The sequence below is a fragment of the Ochotona curzoniae genome, unplaced genomic scaffold (assembly GCF_017591425.1).
Source record: "Ochotona curzoniae isolate NIBS_2020 unplaced genomic scaffold, NIBS_Ocur_1.0 contig_2723, whole genome shotgun sequence".
Classification (NCBI taxonomy): Eukaryota; Metazoa; Chordata; class Mammalia; order Lagomorpha; family Ochotonidae; genus Ochotona; species Ochotona curzoniae.
In genome coordinates, this window is record NW_024465573.1 from 15,178,914 (window position 1) to 15,198,835 (window position 19,922).

The 19,922-nt window shown below is 39.8% G+C and overlaps 1 protein-coding gene across 1 annotated transcript in view; it reads right to left on the minus strand.

Moving 5' to 3' along the window:
• The window catches only part of CWF19L2 (CWF19 like cell cycle control factor 2), a 78,944-nt gene extending 59,310 nt beyond the window's left edge, over window positions 1-19,634 (minus strand). Inside the window, exons 1-5 of the mRNA XM_040976882.1 lie at window positions 19,518-19,634; window positions 17,315-17,425; window positions 16,302-16,424; window positions 5,824-5,937; window positions 5,065-5,184 (exon numbers count right to left, since the gene is read on the minus strand). Of these exons, the coding sequence (XP_040832816.1) occupies window positions 5,065-5,184; window positions 5,824-5,937; window positions 16,302-16,424; window positions 17,315-17,425; window positions 19,518-19,610 (561 nt within the window). The 5' untranslated portion in view covers window positions 19,611-19,634. The remainder of the gene's footprint in view (window positions 1-5,064; window positions 5,185-5,823; window positions 5,938-16,301; window positions 16,425-17,314; window positions 17,426-19,517) is intronic.
• Window positions 19,635-19,922: the final 288 nt, after the last annotated feature.

Sequence of the window (19,922 nt, forward strand, 5' to 3'; positions counted from 1 at the left end):
ATTTAAGTGTATCCTGACATTGTAGACATGGACAACGGCAGAGAGTCCAGTAACCTGCTGTCAAGATACATTCGACAGTTTCATTGGGACTCCATCTTTGCTTTGGAAGTAGGGATATATACACAGTTACTATACATCCCCTTAAATGAAAAGCCATAAAACAAAATCAACAACAGGAAGAGAAACAGAAAGTTTAAACAACATGAACGACCAATGCACTGCTGAAGAAATGAAAAAGAAAATTTACAAACCTTGAAAAAACAGTGCTACTGTGAGACCTATGTGTCACTGAAGAAATTAATAAGAAAAAAGCTTTTTTTAAGAAATGAAAATATAAACAAAAATATCAAAACCCATGCGATGTAGCAAAAACCATACTGAAAGGGACATTTATAACATCAGGTGGTTACAATCAGAATCTCTCAAATAAATGATCTAATAATACATTCCAAGGACATTAAAAAAGAAAAAAACAAGATGACAAAAATCACAGCAAAAATAAATGCAACTGAAACGAAGAAACTACAAATCGCAAACAATCTTGCCTAGATACTCAGAGACACACATCAGACACTCAAAAGATCACAATTACAGGCTAAGAGCAACCGACGAGAAGGTAGACAAATATAGAGAACACATGTATGAAAATGTACAACATATACAAGACTGAATATACCTTTAAAAAGTCTTCCATGGATCAGTAGATAAAGACAAACAGAAGCACACATTTGACCCACTGTTAAAAAACCATTTAGGAAGTCTAGTTCTCATACAGAAGTGATTGTGTTCAAGTCCACAACCTGAAAGGCAGCAGTGATGGTACAAGTAGTTGGTCCCTGACACCATGAAAGAGACCAGACTGAGTCCTGCCTCCTGGCTTCAGGTTGGTCCACCCTGGCTGCTACGGGCATTTGAGGATAAGCCAACAGGTGAGATTTCTCTGCGTCTGTCCCTCCCTCCTTTCCTCCCTCTTTTCTCTTTTACTTTCAAATAAATGAAAAGAAAATTATCTTCTTTGTCCAACAAATTTTTAAAAAACAGAAATTATATCATTTATGTTTTTCTAGCACAATTCAATAAAACTAGAATATACAGAACATACTAGGAATTTTTTTAAATCAGCCACAAAAATATCCCAGCTAATAAATGGGCAAAGGACCTGAATAGATATTTCACCCCTCCTGCAAAAAAAAAAAAAAAAACAAAAAAAAGGAAAAAGAAAAAAAACGCCCAAAACCATTCAATATAATCTTACTTGCCCATTTTGCTTTTCTTGTGCTTTGGGGGTCTTTGATTCAAAGATACTGCCTATACAAATGTCTTGATGCAATTAAATCTATGGTTTTTTTTTTTTATTGTGGTTTTGCAGTTTCCAGCTGTGTAATTAATTTGTGAAACATTTTTAGTTGATTTTTTGGTATAGGGTCAGGGGTCCTCTGCTGCTTTATTACTGCGACTTTGCACTATATCCTGAAATCAGGAATTGTGATGCTTTCAGCATTAATTTTGTTCACAATTGCTTTGGCTGGTCATGGTCTTTTTTGCTTCCATAGAAACTTTACAATTGTTTTTACTAGTTAGTTCTATGGTGAATGTCATTTGTATTTTCATGGGGATTGTATTGAATCTATAAATCACTTTGGACAGTAGACATGTTACTAATTTTTAATCATTTTGGGTAATATAGACATGGTGGAATCTAGGTTTCTCTATATGAGGATTAATATCATTAAATAACAGGGATACTATTACTTCCTCCTTTTCTACTTGTATGCCTTCTTTCTTTCTCTCACCTAACAGGTTTGGGATTTTAAAAGTGAGAAAGATTTTGGGCCTGGCGCAGTGGCCTAGTGACTAAAGTCCTCGCCTTGAACATGCTGGGATCCCATATGGGCGCCAGTTCTAGTCCCTTCAGCTCCATTTCCCAACCAGCTCCCTGCTGTGGCCTGGGAAGGCAGTCAAGGACGGCCCAAAGCCTTGGGACCCTGCACCCACGTGGGAGACCCAGAAAAGGTTCCTGGTTCCCAGCTTCAGATCAGCACAGCATCAGCCGTTGCTGTCACTTGCGGAATGAATCATCAGACGGAAGATCTTCCTCTCTGTCTCTCCTCCTCTCTATATTTCTGACTTTGTAATGAAAATAAAATAAATCTTAAAAAAAAAAAGAAAACTTGACAGTGATGCTTTCTTGTTTTGGGCTTTTCTTTGTAGGAATACTTCTGTCACCCATTCATTTATTCATTATTTGTTCGTTCCAGTTGTCAAGGTCTTCCTGGTTCCTTACGATAGGTTATATGTATTCAGAAATTTATCCATTTCTTACAGGCTTTCTAATTTGTTGCCATCTAGTACATAACAGTCCTTTATGATCGTTTGTATTTTCTTTGCTATCAGTTGTGGTATCCCTTTTTTTAAGATTTTTTTTTAATATAAAAGGCAGAATTAAATATGGAGGAGGAGCAAGACAGAGAATCTTTCACCCACTGGTTTATTCCCCAACGGCATGGTAGTACGAGTGAATATAATTCACAACCATCAATAACACACTGTATAGAGAACTTTGAGAAGTTGGTAGGCTCCAAATGCAAACAAAAGATGAGAAAACCTAGCAGTCTAAACTGTATATATGTATTGAAATATTGCACCATACCTCATAAAAACATATAAGTAGTACATATTACTCAAAAACTTTAAAACAATAAAAAAAATTTTTTTTCAAGGACCAGCACAGCGGCACGCCATGCTAATCTTTCAGCTTGTGACACCAGCACCCCATACTGGTGCTGGTTCTTGTCCCAGATGCTCCACATCTGATCCAGTTCTCTGCTTATGGCCTGGGAAAGTAGAAGAGGATCACCCAAGTCCTTAGGACCCTGAGCCAACATGGGAGACCCAGAAGAAGCTCCAGGTTCCCAGCTCAGCTTTGGCCACTGCAGCTGTTCGGGGAGTGAATCAACAAATGCAAGATTTTCTCTCAGTTTCTCTCCTTTCATTGTAATATCTGCCCTTCAAATAAAAACAACCCTTTCAAAGAAAAATGTTTTTTGCAGGGGCAGATCTTTGGCTCAGCATTTAAGATACTGCTTAAAACACCTACATTCTATAAGAGAATGCATGGTTCAACACCCACACTCAGGCCCTGACTCCAACTGCTTTCTAAAGCAAACCTGGAAGGAGTGCCAGCTTTGCCCATTCCTACCCCAGACACTATAGGCATTTGGGTAGTGGACCAGTCAAAGACAGTCCTCCATATGCCTCTTCTCGGCCTCTCTGTGCCTCTTTATCTTTCAAACAAATACATAAACCACATACCCAGATACATACAGCCCCCACAATTATCACAAATTCCAGCCATCAGCCTTTATGTATCTCAGCTGTAAATCACCACAGTATTCAGGAGCTTCTTTATATATTTTCTAGGGAGATTTTTTTCCCCTGCCATACAAAATGCCCGTTCAAGATAGGTAACTTGGTTTACCTTAACTAGATTTTATCCAAATTCACTCTTTCACTGAGGATGTATCACCTAAAGTATTCAAGATTTATATACAAGTTGATGAGATTTTCCCACCTTGCAGAGGCACTCACCTATATTGTTTCGCAATAAGCATTCATTAAAACTCAGTAACATGTTATTTAACTTCATGGTGGTGTTAATTTCTTTTTTTTCTTCCTGTTGTTGATTTTGTTTTGTGGCTCTTCATTTAAGGGGATGTTCAGTAACTGTGTAAAGGAGACTATCATATCTAGCAGCATGTAATTTAACTTCATGGCATTGTAAATTTTTGTTTTTCTTCCTGTTGTTGATTTTGTATTGTGACTTTTCATTTAAGGGGATGTACGGTAGCTGTGAAATGGAGACTATCCTATCCAGATGTGAGGATACAATGTAGTATGGATTTCTACTTCCAAAGATGGCCTTACAATGAAACCATTTACTATATCTTGACAATAGGATACTGGACTCGCTGCCAATATCCATGCCCGCAGTGATGGACATTTGACTGTGTATGAAGAACTATACTTTAGTAATGATATAGAGGAACTCAGTGGGGAGGAGGGAATTGGGGAAGGGATAAGGGAAATCCCAGGGCCTATGGAACTGAATCATAAAATAATAATAATAAAAATAAGTAAAATTAAATTTTAAAAAAATCTAAAGAACATAAAGTTTAGTATGTTCTTATCAAGAGAAATGAAACATACTGGATTGAATACTCAAAAAAAAAAAAAAACCCTACAGATCTACACTGCTAAAAACATGTATGAGCTATAGCACTTTCTGGATTTATGTTTGTTTGTTTGTTCCCAATTATGGCCTCTAAACATTCTCTATTCTTTGCCAGCAAAATGACAGTAAAATAGTCATGATTATTTTATATTTTATCCAGAACTTTTCGGTGTCTTAAAATGGAAATAACTTTATGATATACACCTCAGTATATGCATGAAACAGCAGTTGAGAAGATTCACTTTAAAATTTAACGATAGTAACCTAAATGCAATTTTCACTCAACTGCATATATATGACCCAGTACTATGAAACAACTATACTTTAAACTGATTTCCTACTGGAAACTCACACATTAGAATTGTGGCATACTGCCTACAACACTGGCATCCCATTTGGCTGCCAGTTCATGTTCTAGCTGCTCAACTTCCAATGCAGCTACCTGTGAATGGCCTGGTAAAGCAGAAGGTGCCCGAGTGCCTGGCCGTGCCTTGCTCCTAGTTCAGCCTGGCCCAGCTCTGGTTATTGCAGCAATCTGGGAAGTGAACCAAGGGATGGAAATTGTCCCCTCCCCCTGTCCTATTCTCTCTATAACTTTTATTTTCAAACAAGTAAATAAGTCTTTTATGAAAAATAATTTTCATTTCCTTTTCTGTAACTCTTTCAAATAATTTCTAAAAATTAAATTATATTTCATAGTCGTTCCTGCAAACTTTGTTAAATACCAAAATATATATATATTTTATAAGCAAAATTACATTTATAAAAATGTTGTTAACAGTGTATGGTTCATGGCTTATTGCAAAGTTAAAGCATTTTAAATATTGTCTTACCTGTTCGAGCGCCTGAGCTTTCTCCTGTTCTGCTCTCCTTAGTGATTCCCTTTCAGCTCTCAGTGAAGATGATGACACAGTTTTAACAGACATAAAATCTAGAGTCATCCATTCATCCCTCTGCCAAAAGGGGAAGTCAGTTCAATCATTAACACTCAGTAAGACCATGGATTTTGGAGACACTCATACATAGCTACAGAACTTTGAGCAAGTCTCCCAGTATTTCTTTCGCTTAGTCTCTGCCTTATAAAAAGCAGTAAATATCTTGCAGGGTTATTTCCAGGCAAAGACAAGGTTAACAGACACAGTGCAGCTAGCACGGTGACTGGCACAAATCAAGCAAGTTCCTTGTCACCTTTTTTCCTTCATCTGTGACTAACAATGGGTAACTGTAAGGGCATATAAACTATAAAAAGATTTGTATTCAACTGTTACTGTTATTCAGAAGTTTATGCAATGACACAGAGAAACAAAACTGAGCGAAGTCCACTCACTTCAGAAGTTAATATGTAAGGCTGCATACGAATATGGGGGATGCAAGGAAAACGTATCATGGGCTAGAACAGAGCCCAGCACTCATCTCCTAGCGGGAGGAGAGCAATCAGAAGGCTCAGCGAATACCATTTCTGACAAGATTATTCAGTTTGTTTTCAAAGAACAATTTTTTCTCCTAAAGAAATCACAATCATAACTCTCTATAGCATTCATCTATTCTTAGAAGTTGACATTTCCTTCTTTAAAATCAAGTAGCTCGCATACCTGAATAACTTGGCTGTCATCTTCCTTTTCTAACTTGTCATCTTTCACTTTCCAGGCCTTTTCCTTGGAAGAAGTCTGGGATGGCACAGCTTCAACCCACTCTTCTTCAGAGCTCTAGGGATATGCAAAATTTAAGTAAAATTCTCAAATTAGTATACTTTATATAAAATGTCTACATTGTTATGGACAGAGATTAAGCTTCGCAAATGCTACTCTGCATTTCCAACAGAATAACATCAAAAACTGGAAGGGCGGGGAAGAGCAGCATGTAAACCTATTATTTCAGTGCAAGTTAACAAGAACAACGAAGTTATTTCACCTTCTTATCAGTGTATTACTAAACCAAAGGAAAGCACAAAAAAACGGAACAGCAGGGTAGAAGATTCACTTCAGCACAGAGTTTCAGTACCTATCAACATGAATTAGTACTTCAAACGTTTCCTTCATTAGAAGAAACATCTCCCAAGCAAATAAGTTAGTTGCTTGCCCCTAAATTTCAAATGTTGAGATTTCCCTGGATCTAAGAATTGAGACAGGGAGACAGGCAAACAGGCGAATAAGGCATTTTACATACTATGTCTAAATAATAAATTTGTGTTAAATAAACAAGGAAATATTTAATCAACATCCCCTATGCCATTCAATAAATTACCTCTCTCTTCTATGTCACAGTCAATTCTCTTTCTTGTATATGGATTATCACACTCATTCCTTAAAGCAACTGTTATTTTGGTTTTTACAAATTAGGAAAACTTCCCAAAATTAAGTAATCTGACCAAGCAACATCGTATTCAAGTGTGAGAACCACAATAAGAACCTAATTATCTGTCTACAAGTTCTGGAAAATTATCTAAAGTTTCCTTTGAGGAACCCATATCTGTCAAAAGATGTAATACACAGAGAATAAACATTTTTTTTGCTCTGCCACCCCAACTGCTAAATGCTTCCCAAGCTAAAGCAGATTTTGTTCATTCATTCCCTCAATTAGGCCTTGATTCTGATTTATGGAAACCTTAGAAGCATTGATTTATAGCTGCAATTTTAAAATAATCACTATATATACATATGTGTGTATGTGTGTGTATATATGTATATATAAAAAACAGACCTACTCATATTTACATTACCAAGCTAATTTAGAGAAATCTGGTTCCCAATTCTTGTGTCATCCATTACAAAGGGAGTTTATAATCTAAGAAAATCAGCATGTTCTTTGGGTAAATGCCAATTTGTTAAGATCAAAGTAAAATAATTTAAAAATTGGTATTCCGCAGAATTATATCATAGGTCTTCTGTAACTTCAGATATTTCTGACCAATGCTTGGAAATCTCCTAACCGCAACCATCAACTGCTTCACCATCATATCCGTAAGCAGTCTCCTACTCCAGAATGATCCAACCATCACGATCCACAAACTGCCCTCAAGTGAGAATGTCTCAATGCAAACCAGAATTCCTCTCCCAATCTTGGTTCAGTTCTCTTTTCCATTCTTTTAATTACTCTCCGTTGAAATATTTTCCAATTTTATATTTATGTGCTTAATGTTCTTCAAGCAATATAGTCCAAAGAAATAGGAGCTACTTTTGCTTCTGCCTACTTTGTATCCCCAAGTAGCTAATTTAACACCTGGAAAAATATCATTATCTTCCTCAATAACCTCTCAAGCTTTCTACCAACTTCCATCTCATTCCAACTTTCATCAAATAATCTCTCCTCCTGCTTGGTCCAGAAAAAAATGGGGTTGTGCCTACATGTACCTTCTACTGACTCTTCCTTTTCAAGGTAGGTCCTCCCACAGACATTTTTACTTAACCATTTCTGAATCCTGTTCTACCAATTACCTCTCTCTTACAATGGTAACCAAAATTTCCTAATGGTTTAGATATAAATTCAAGTACTTCCTACTTGTTCTTTTTCTTTGAGAAAAGAGTATCTTCCTTGAACCTGTGTATTTCTCCAGAGTCAATTCATTTTCTGATTTCCATTCTAAGAAGAACTTCTTCAAAGACCGATCTATGTCCAATGCCTTCATACATTTCTTGAAAATGTAAAACATGGCTACTATTCTCATAAATAACTTCTTCATATTCACTACTGGCTTCCACTTTGTCAAATTAAACAAAAAATAAGAGTTAGGGTCATTGTTGATTCACCTCCTTAACTTTCAAGTTTTCCTCCTACTCTGTTTCTTTCTCTTCTCCTTCAAATATTCTTCCTACTTGGACCAGTCCTTAACCATCTCATGTTGTCTGGGGTGCCACCCTCTACCCACAACATCTTTTTTGCTGTTGTTATCAAAATAGTTCCTTCGCATCATTTCAATCTACTCCAATAGCTTGAACTGCCACCAAAGGTGCTGAAGTCTCAAATTTAATCAAATTTCAGCAATGTAACCAACCACCTACTATCCTTGAATGTCATGTTGAACTCAGTAGGATCCAAAACTCAATCCAGTCACCTCTATAAAACCTGTCTCTCCAACTATACCCCTGAACTGAGTTACTAGGCATCACACTCCACCTCCCCCAAGGCAAAACTCATTATTACCCTGCCCACCCATCTAAGCCTACTATCTTCAATTCCAAAATAGTTACAAGAAATGCAATACAGTGAATACCAAGTAACTGTAAAGGGTGGACCGCCTCCATCTTTAGACACAGGTATTGTTAGAACAGTAGGTACTGGATCCAATTCAAATTAATCTAAATCATTTCACAGGAATTTGAAATCAAGTCCAGATGGGCTGATCTAAAACAAAGAGATGGGCATGGCAATACAGTAGGTTAAGCTAGGCTTGGGGCACCACCATCCCTGTCACAGTACCTGGGATCAAGTTACAACCTCTGCCTTCTGAACCAGCTTCCTGCTGCTGTGCCTGACAGACAGCAGAGGTATAGGTGCTTGGGGCCCTGCCATGCATGTAGGAAACCTGAAATGGAGTTTCTAGAGCCTGGCTTCAGCCTGGCCCAGTCCCAGCTGCTGTGTACATCTGAGGAATGAGTCAGCAGATGGAAGATATCTGCCATGTAAATAACTTAAAAGATGAGTAAACGTACAAAAAGAATAAGCTTTAAAAATAATGAAGGATTGGGCCTGGCGCGGTGGCACAAGTGGTTAAGGTCCTCACCTTGCATGCACAAGGATTCCATATGGACACTGGTTCTAATCCCAGCAGCTCCACTTCCCATCCAGCTCCCTGCCTGTGGCCCAGGAAAGCAGTCGAGGACGGCCCAAAGCTTTGGGACCCTGCACCCATGTGGGAGACCCAGAAGAGGCTCCTGGCTTTGGATTGGCATAGCATCAGCCATTGCGGTCACTTGGGGAGTGAATCACTGGACGGAAGATCTTCCTCTCTGTTTCTCCTCTCTGTATATCCACCTTGCCAATAAAAATAAATCTTTAAAAAAATAATAATGAAGGATTAAAAATAAGAAAAAAGGGCACTGCAATGGTTGCTCTGCTATGAATAATGGAATTCACACACACAAAAAAAATCAATCCCTAAAAAGGGTTCAGAAGAACAAAATGAAAAACAGCAAGAGTATTCCTGATTCTAGTTACAGCCATTCCTGAGAAGAACTGATCTCCCACCTTACCCCCATCATGGAATGCATTTTTTTTTAATTATTTGAAAAGCAGAGTTACAGAAAAAAAGAGACAAGGAAGGGAGAAGGAAAAGGAAGAGAGGGAAAGAGACATAATCTTCCATCCCTTCCATCCACTAATTCACTTCCCAAATGTCCAGAGAGGTCGAGGTTGGGCAGAGTTGAAGCCAAGAACCTGCAGCTTCTTCAGGCTCTCCCCTGTCCATGCAGGAGGCATTCACTTGGGCCATTCCGGCTTTCCCAGGTGCATCAGCCAGGTGCTCTAACAGAAGTAGAGCAGTTGGAACTCAAACGACACCCATATCGAATGCCAGTATCACACTCAGAGGCTTAACTTGCTACGTCACAACACCGGCCCCTGAGAAATCCTCTATTTGTATAAACAAACTTAAGCTTGGTTTCTCTAACCAGCTACCAAAAGGCTTAACCAAATACATAACTCCCTCTTTTCCATTCTAAAAGCACCTTAGATGGAAACTTACTACCTCTCACCAGTCTCCTGAACTCCAGTACATTTCATTCTCCGGTTCCTGACTCCAAATACATTTAGGAAACAAGGGAGACATCTGACCAGACTACCCCTGCCCTATGATGCCCTGTCACAAAAATGAGTTATTCTTCTTTCTTAACAACAAAATCCAATGTTCTTTGGGAAAGTAATATGCCCAGACGTGAGATTAAGTATCCAAGGAGGCCAACTGCGTGGACGTTTACAAAGTCAGATTAAGAAAGAAAAGAGTATCTTCTTTCCTATTATCTGCACTAAGAGGCAAAGCTATTAAAATGATGGGGGTGTGAGACACCACAAGCCCTGGTCCCAGAAGACCATAACAGCACTAGATTGCCTGATCTCTTTCATATGAGAGAAAATTAAACTTCTATCTTGTTTAATCAACAGCTATTCTGAGCTTTTCTAATAAATGCAGTGAAACCTAATTAGATGGCTCATTCCCTGTTGAATAAAGTAGAAGCTTTTGGTTTACAAAACCCTATCACTCTCGGCTTCATCTCCCTTTACCTACTCTCTTGCACTGTGATACGCTGCTCTCAAACTGTCTACAGTTAATATTTGTATATCACAAGTGCCACGTTATCTCATAATTCTGTATCATTGTTTTCAAAGTTGCATATGCATGAAATGCCAGATACACCTTTATTCACCTGATTTTTAAGTCTCAACTGAAGCAATATTTTCTCTATAAGACTGAATATTAAATTATTTCTCAGCACCCAGTACTGCTATGTGATCATGTAGTTATATGTTAATGTCTATCAAATTAGAAAATGAGTCCTTGAAATGTTTCTTTTTCCTACATAATTATATTCCCATGTCCCATGCACTGAAATTTAACTGAAACCCCTTTTTTCTTTTCTTCCATAGCCCTTGTCAGAAACTTGAAGCAGCTGCCTAGATTAAAGCACTAAATGCCAGGAACTGAATGAAAAACTCACCTGTGACAGTTTATTATACTTATTATTCATATGCAGAACACTACACCTAGACATCTATGGAAAACCCTCTTGTCATTCTGCTTCTATTAATTTTGTTACCCATTTGCAATTACACACTTCAGCAAAACTAACATTTCCCTATCCCCATGCTATGACTTCAGTTCTCTTACTGATTTTAGCTTTTTGTTTGTTTGCTTGCTTGCTTTGTTTTTATTGGAAAGTCAGAGATACAGAGTGGAGTAGAGACAGAGAGGAAGATCTTCTGTCTGCTGATTCATTCTACAAGATGCTGCAATGGGCAGAGCTGCTCTAATCAGAAGCCAGGGGCCCAGAGCTTCCTCCAGCTCCTACACAGGTGCAGCATCCCAAGGCTTTGGGCCGTCCTCGGCTGCTTTCCCAGGACACAAGAGTGACCTGGGAAAAGTGACCTGAAGGGGAAACAGGGACCCTGGGATTAGAACCAGCGGCCATATGGGATTCAGGTGCATGCAAGGCAAGAACCTGTAGCCACCAGGGCTGGGCCCTGATTTTAGTTTTAATCTCCGTTTTAGCCTTGAAGAACTGTTACAGCATCTAATTTAGATGTCTTGAAACAAAACAATTTCTCCTTTTCATATACAACTTTCAAAATTAACCATACCCTGAATCCTAACTTGTGATCAAAATTTAAAAGGCAGAACAAGGACAGAAAAGTACTACCAGGAAAAAAAAAATCTAAGAAACTTGAGAACGTCTGCTCCTAGCCATGACAAAATGAATGGCACAAGACTAGAAATGTATAAAAATAGAAATGAAAATTTAACATGAGTGAAGCAATCATTTTAGACACCAAATATCATATATGCAGGGCCAAAATCTCTGAGAAACAAATGAAATAAGCATTAGACTTTCCCTGGTTTTCTAGCTAGAAACACTTTACAGACTGTGATACAAACAGAGGTCAACTCAAACAGAACACAACTCCACTGAGCTAAGGAGACAGAATCCAAACTGCACAGATGCTAAGACAAAGAACAGGTAAAAAAGGGACTCCACAGAGAAAGAGTGCCCAAAACCTACATAAAAGATCCCTAGAATTTTAAGAGGCACAATATGCGGTTCAGGCTTTGGGTAAGAGTCCAAAAGGCCAAAGAACAGCTGCCATAGGAGGTCGCGCTGGAGAGCTGTAAACAGAACATCCCCACAGCTCACGAAGCACTGCCAGGCATGCCCGCTCTTGACCAGCCACAATGTAGGAATCTTGTTGTTCTTCCAGGACTGTCACCAGAGGACCCCAAGGGTCACACTCTACTCTAGACGCACACCCACAAAACCTAGAAACAAGCTCCACAAGTATTACAAACAACTGCTAAAAGAAAAAAAAAAACAGGATCAGTAAAATCAAACAATCAAAACATAATTTTCACAAAGCTCAATATCCAAGTAAAAATTACCACATGGTCAAAATAGCTTTACAGAAATTAAGAGAAAACTAAATCACAAATCAGGACTTTCACACACACAAGAACATAAAGAGGAGACAAGTTATAGATACACAAAGAGACCCAAGTAAAACTTATAATAAAGAAAAACATAATACGTAAAGTAAAAATCTCAGTGAAGGGGTAACAGCAGACTAGACACACCAAGAGGCCAGGAAACCTGATGCTCATGACGTAGTTATAAATCTGTCCAAATTGAAGCACAGGAAACAAAAGGATTAAAAAGAAAGCGAACAAGAGACCATCAACCTGTGAGGCAGTATGAAGGACACAAGAAAAAGCAATGAAACACAAAAACCATTTCACCAAATAAAAATGTCCCAAATTTCAAATCTGGTAGAAACACAAAGAACAATGAACCTAAGGCATATGCTGTAAGCTGAATACTGAATATTCCTTTTAACAAACAAATTTTAACGCAAAATTTGTTAAAATCCTAACACCAAAGAGATGATATTAAGAGACATAGACTTTCGGGACCACAGATATAGCCTAGAAGCTAAATCCTCGCCTTGCATCCACTAGGATCATGCTACTTCTTTACATCAGTAACAAACTCAGTGAGAAAGACACTAGAAAAACAATCCCATTTGCAATAACTAACAAAAAATAATAAAATGCCTTGGAATAAATTTAAACAAGTGTGTAAATAATCTCTACAGCAATAATTAAAAGCACTGATAGAAAAAAATTGAATAAGACACAAAATAAGTAGTTAGATCGCCCATTTCATGTTCATGAACTGGATAAATTAACATCACAAAAAATGTCGATGCTACTGAAAACAATTTGCAGATTCAGTACAATCCCTAACAAAATTCGAATGACATTCTTTACAGAACTAGAACAATTCTAAAATTCTATGGAAACACAAAAGATGCTGAATAGCCAAATGAATAGCCAAAGCAGTTCTGAACAAAACAAAGCTGGAAGTATCATCAGACCTGATTTTAAGACACACTATAGACTTACTGTGACAGCATGACACCAGCATAACACAAATTCATAAAGCAACAGAACAAAACACAGACCCCAAAAATTAATCTATGGAATCAGTTCTCTATAGAAACGCCAAAAACACACTAAACAAAGGATAGTATCTGAAGAAAACTTGGCACCCACATGCAGAAGAGTGAAAACAGTAATGTTCCCTCACCACTCACTCTGTGCAAGCAAAAGGAAACTCTCAAAAAGCTCAAAGATATGGCAGCACTACAGCATAGTTGCTAAAGCCACCACCTGTGACATCAGCAACCCATGGGGGCACCAGTTCAAATCCAGGCTGCTCCAATTCCCACTAATATGCCTAGGAAAGCAACAAGAGATGGCACAAATGCCTGGGCCCACACACCGACATGGGAGACTTGGAAGAAGCTCCTGATTTCAGATCAAACCAGCTTTGGCCACTGCAGCCATTTAAGGAATGGACCAACAGATGGAGGATCTCTACTTTTTTATCTCTCTCTCTCTCTCCCCCCCCACCTTTCAAATAATTGAAAAAATTTTAAACCAACACATCTGAGGCCAGCACAGTGTCATACTGGTATGTGATGCCACCTGTGCTATCAGCATCCCATATGAGCACCAGTTTCAGTCCTGGGTGTTCCACTTGCTCTAGCTCCCTTCTGGTGCTCCTAAGAAAGTGAAAGAAGACAGTCCACATCCTTAGACCCATACACACACGGGAGACAGAGAGGAAACTCCTGGTTCCTGGCTTTGTTCCAGCTGGGCTGGAACAAAGTGAATCATCAGAGATCTCCCTCTCTCTCTGTAACTCTACCCTTCAAATAAATAACATCGACGATAACAACAAAAAGATCAGAGATTTAAATGTACATTCTGAAACAATGAAACTACTGGAATAGTAAGGAGACACATCAAGACACTGACATAAGCAAAAGCTTTCTGCATTGGACCATGAAAGTACAAGCAACAAAAGCAAAACTTAGTAAGTTGGTTTAGATGTAAGTTGGAAGCAAAAGAAACAGTCAATTGTGGGAAGAAACAATGATCAAAGCTAACCATTTCTCCTGGGGAAAAATCTGTCATTCTTCTCAATATTGGTTATATCTCCTTCCCTAAAAACACTATCTCAGTAAGACTTCCCAACAATCCTAACTCCTCTAGCAATCATACCACACCATCTTTTCTCATTTTCTTTTTTCTTTTTCTTTTTGAAGGTAAATTCGCATTTATTTACAAGGAAAGAGATTTATTTCTAGGAATGTCATAAAAATATACTGGATATAAAATCCAGATCCCAAAAGCTCCCCTATCTCCTTCTAGCACCAAGCAAACGAAGCGGTACCCCCCAGGCACTGTCTAGGCCACAGTGATGGCAATTTCAAGCCCGTGCTAATGTCCACACAAAACTGACGGTCTGGAAAGGTGTTCCTGAATCCAGAGAGCAACCATAACACAACTGCCCTAGGAATTCACTCTAGCCAAGAAGAAAGGGTCCGTGAGTAAAGTGAAAATAGTGGAAGTGGATGCCTCAAGTTCTCGGTAGTCAGGCAAGGGGTGAGGCATTCTCAGAGGTACGCTCTACACTAGCACAGGTTAAGGAAACTGACCTGTGAACGACTTAGTCCTTGGCCCTGCCGCCCCCATCCAGTGAAGAAGAAACTTTCGCTGCCATGTCAGTCCACACACAGCATTCTTCAAAACAGGTGGGCTCAACACTGTGCCCAGCTGCATGGCCAGTTTACACCTAGACAAGCCTTTACTGCACACACTTCAATGCTGAGGCTCACTGGCTACAGTTTGAATCTGCTCTATCTTTACATATAAATATATGTACAATATGAGTTAAAACAAGTATCAAGGGTACTTCAAAAAGCTCATAAGAACAGCATTAAAAATATAAGCTTACTTGGGTGCGAACATTTTCAAATCTATGCAAGTGAGGTGTCCTCAAAAAGTTCATGAAGAGCTGGCACAATGGCTCAATTGGCTGATCCTCCACCTGCACATGCCAGCATCCCATATGGGCACTGGTTCATGTCCTGGCTGCTCCACTTCCTATCCCGCACCCTGCTTGTGGCCTAGGAAAGCAGAGGAGGATGGCCCAAGGCCTTGGGACCCTGAACCCGTGTGGGAGATGTGAAAGAAACTCCTGGCTTCAGATTGATTCAGCTTCAGCCATTGTAGCCATTTGGGGAGTAAACCAACAAATTTCTGTCTCTCTTCCTCTCTGAAAATCTGCCTTTCCAATTAAAAAAATAAAATAAAATAAATCTTTAAAAAAAATGTTTTTAAGTCCATGAAATGTGCACTATGAAGAGCCCAGCACAGTAGTCTAATGGCTGAAGTGCTCGCCTTGCATGCGTCAGGATCCCATATGGGCATAGGTTCATGTCTCGGATGCTCCACTTCCCTTCCAGTTCCCTGCATGTGACCTAGAAAGGCAGTAGAGGATGGCCCAAGGCCTTGGGACACTGCACCTGTATAGGAGACCCAGAAGAGATTCCTGACTCTTGGCTCCGGATCAGCTCAGCTACAGCTGTTGCAGCTACTTAGGGAGTGAACCAGCACATGAAGGATCTTTCTGTCTTTCCTTTCTGTAACTCTAACTTTCCAATTAAAATAACTAAATCTTTAAAAATATATATGTGCACTATGAATACATTATATATGGCTTTCAAATATTTTTGTACCAAAGTAAACTTGTCTTTTAATTCCCATGTTTCCCCCATTTCTAAAGGGGAAAATCATCTGGGACAATGTGTTTCTAATAGGGGGGAGCTAAGCGCCCTTAACCAAACAACAGAAAAGCTTAAACAGCCTAGCAGTCTGGTAACTCTGAAGGCCATGTCTCCCAGACACCTTCATGTCATTTTTTTTTCTGAAACTTTCATCTGCTTTAAGTTTCAATACAAAATTCCTTCAAAGAAATTTCTTGTCAAATGGTTGTTTTGATGCATTTTGGTACATACTTACAGATGAACTATCGGTTGATTCATTATTTTTCTCATATTTCTGCTTCTTGCTCTTTTTTTTCTTCTCTTTCTTTGCTTTTTTTGAATGTTTCTCTTTTTTTTTCTTTTTCTTCACAGAGTGCTCCTATAAGTAATTATTTCAACAGGTTACAAAAGTAAGATAGTTTTATCTTCCATAACGTAAAGCATTTTGGGGGGAAAAACTATACATCAAAAACTTTAAATCTGTCTTAAGATGAGAAAAACAATATAACCAAATAAAAAATACATATTCAAAGAAGCCTACAGATGCATTCTGTAAGAGCTGGGGTTGTCTTACAATGCATTATGCCATAGCTTGTGCTCCTAGCATAGAAAATTAGACTACCAGCTTCCAGCTGTGAGGTTTCCAATCCAGTTCTGTGATAATGATAGGCCAAGTGCTTAGAGTTCTGGCACCCAGCCATGCTGGAGACCTGACTAGAGTTCCTGACTCTTGCTTTCAGTCCAGAATTGGGACCGTGAAGCAATGGATGGAAGATGAATATCTGTGTGTTTCTCTCTCTCTCTCTCTCTATGATGTTCTGTCTTTCAAATAAATATGCATATCTTTTTATAAAAGTCTCCTGTAAGGCCCATGAATGCCAATAAAAAACAAATAAATCAAGATATATAGACATATCAAATAAAACATACACATAAATCAAGACATTATATTGTATTCCACAAACATACACAACTATTATGTTACTCAAAAATAAAACATTATAGGAAAAGAAAACAAAGCTTGGGAGGAACTAAAATAATAGCTAAATCAAGACATAAGTTTGCTACAAGTGGGCCAGAAATTTGGAGCTAAAACTTCCACCAGCCAACTCAATGAACAAAATCTGCCTAATGCTGTAATACCCAAAATAATCATACGTGACTTCGGCAGAGATCAAACTGTCCAGCAGTGCCAACTCTGTGACATAAAAATTTTCTGTGAAATTTTTCTTCCAGTATTGTCTAAGTACCAAGAAAGCCAGTGTTCACCTGTGAGAGTTGTTCAATTCGCTCATTCACCTCAGGCAGCATCCATGTATCCTCACCCCGAAGTCGCTTCAGTTCTTTCCGCCTTTCTTCTTTTTCAAAGTTGGCTTTAGCCTACACCAACACAAAGGACATGCTGGCAACTGATCTAATTTCTTTTAACAAGAGGAAAAAAAAAAGGAAAGCAAAGTTTCACAAACTACAAATCCTACCCCCCCCCCAAAAAAAATACTAAAAACGACAAATATATTCACACATCTTATATATGCTAAAAATCAAGGAAATTTATCAAACTTAGTCCAAGACCATTCACACACTCTTTTGAATCAATGGTCCAAGTTTCACTTTAAGGATAGGTACTTCTGGATAAATGAATGAATGGTCTGTTCCTGTGATGCTGGACAGAAAATTTCTGCTACCAAGCATAGAAGAGATTTCAAAGGAAATAAAACCTCTCCACATTACCAATTTCCAGTGAGTTAAATCCTCAATCAGGGAGAAAATATTGGGATGAATTTAAGAGCCTTTCCCCTCTCCCTCTGTCTTTCTCTGTATGTGAAAATCAATATTTATTAAAGATATTAAAACGGAAACACTTGCTTCTCTCACCCTGATAAGGGTTGGAATTCCTTCCTTTCCCACCTCCACAGCTACACTGTGTTAAAAAAACTTCTGTTATCAGGGCCCGGCGCAGTGACACAGTGGTTAAGGTCCTCGCCTTGCACGCCCGGGATCCCATATGGGCGCCAGGTTCTAATCCTGGCAGCCCCGTTTCCCATCCAGCTCCCTGCCTGTGGCCCGGGAAAGCAGTCCAGGACGGCCCAAAGCTTTGGGACCCTGCACTCGCGTGGGAGACCCTGAAGAGGCTCCTGGCTTCGGATCGGCATAGCATCGACCGTTGTGCTCACTTGGGGAGTGAATCTTCAGACGGAAGATCTTCCTCTCTGTCTCTCCTCTCTGTATATCCACCTTTCCAATAAAAATAAAATAAATCTTTAAAAAAAAAAAAAAACCTTCTGCTATCAGGTCTCTAACCACCACACATTCAGTATTCCATGCCTGCATTCCAACACCCAACACCACACTATAAATTCTCTCTCTTTGGGCCCAGCGCAGTGGCCTAGCTAAAGTCTTCACTTTGAACGCACCCGGGATCCCACATGGGCGCCAGTTCTAATCCCGGCAGTTCCACGTCCATCCAGCTCCCTGTTTGTGGCCTGGGAAAGCAGTCGAGGACGGCCCAAAGCCTTGGGACCCTGCAACCCGTGAGAGACCCGGAAAAGGTTCCTAGTTCCCGGCTTTGGGCCAGCACAGCACTGGCCTTTGCACTCACTTGGGGAGTGAATTATTGGACAGAAGATCTTCCTCTCTGTCATTCCTCCTCTCTGTATATCTGATTTTGTAATAAAAATAAATTTAAAATCTTTAAAAAGAAAAGTCTACCTGTCAGCATTATCCCTTCCCCTTCCTGCCTCTCCACCACTGCTCTACAGAAACTTCGCGTGTAACCACACGTAAAAGTCTCCATTCGTTTTTTAAGATTTCTTTTTATTGCAAAATGAGATATACAGAGAGGAGAGTTAGAGGGGAAGATCTTCCACCCGATGGTTCAACCCCCAAACAGCCCCAATGGCTGGAGCTGAGCTGATCCGAAGTCAGGAGCCAGGAGCTCTCACTGCACCACCCAAAGTTGCTCTCCAAGTTTTCCGTTCCGTGGCTGTACCTCTTAAATGTTGAACAAATTATTATCTTGGCACATACTTCCATACTTTACTTCTCTCTTTATATGTTACCTCTGCACGAGGGCATCTTAATGAGTACTACAATGTTTCTCAACCTCTGCAAGAAGATAAATTGTTGAGTGAATTCTTGTCGCAGTCAGGGAGCGCTTCCAGGAGTCTGGAAGCCACACCGACAGTGAGAAGAATTCCACTCCAAGACGCCTTTCCAGTGTTCCTGGGGAAAACGGTGTTTCAGACAGCAGCAATGACTGAGAGCGCGGACCAGGCGGCAGTCAGTCAGGGACACGACGGCCTAAAGAGTGAGGGACCGCGGGGCAACCAGGGCGCCCTGAGCAACGCACGGGACCGCGGCTACCCTCGCACACACCCTGCAACTCACTCAGAGGGGGGCTGGGAGGGCTAGCTCCTGCAAACCCTGAGCCCACGCAATTCCGAGCAAGGAAAAGGCCCCACAATGCAAATACCTGGCGCAACGCCTCGGCCCTGGCGAGCCGGGTCTGTTCCTTCCGCTCTTCGATACTCCTCTCACTTTCAAATCTACCACTGGCGGCTGCCATAGTTGTTGTCGTCGTAAAGCTGGAGAGCCGTCAGGAAATCTCGGTTTACGACGGTCGTAATTTCACAAACAAACCCGGACTTCCGACTGGGGGAGGGCGGGAGGCTACGCGACCAACAGAGCATGCGCAGGTCTGGGCGCGGCGCTGGGTCGCTCCTAACCCCGAGTCAGGGCTGAAGATCTGAACAGGGGCTTTGGGTGTAGGAATTAACATCCGCAGACGCTTAATTTGCGCTTTCCGTGAATGGCTTGCTCACCAACTTTCTCTTACAATCACTGAAGTAAATAAAATGCGATTTAAACAGATGAAATC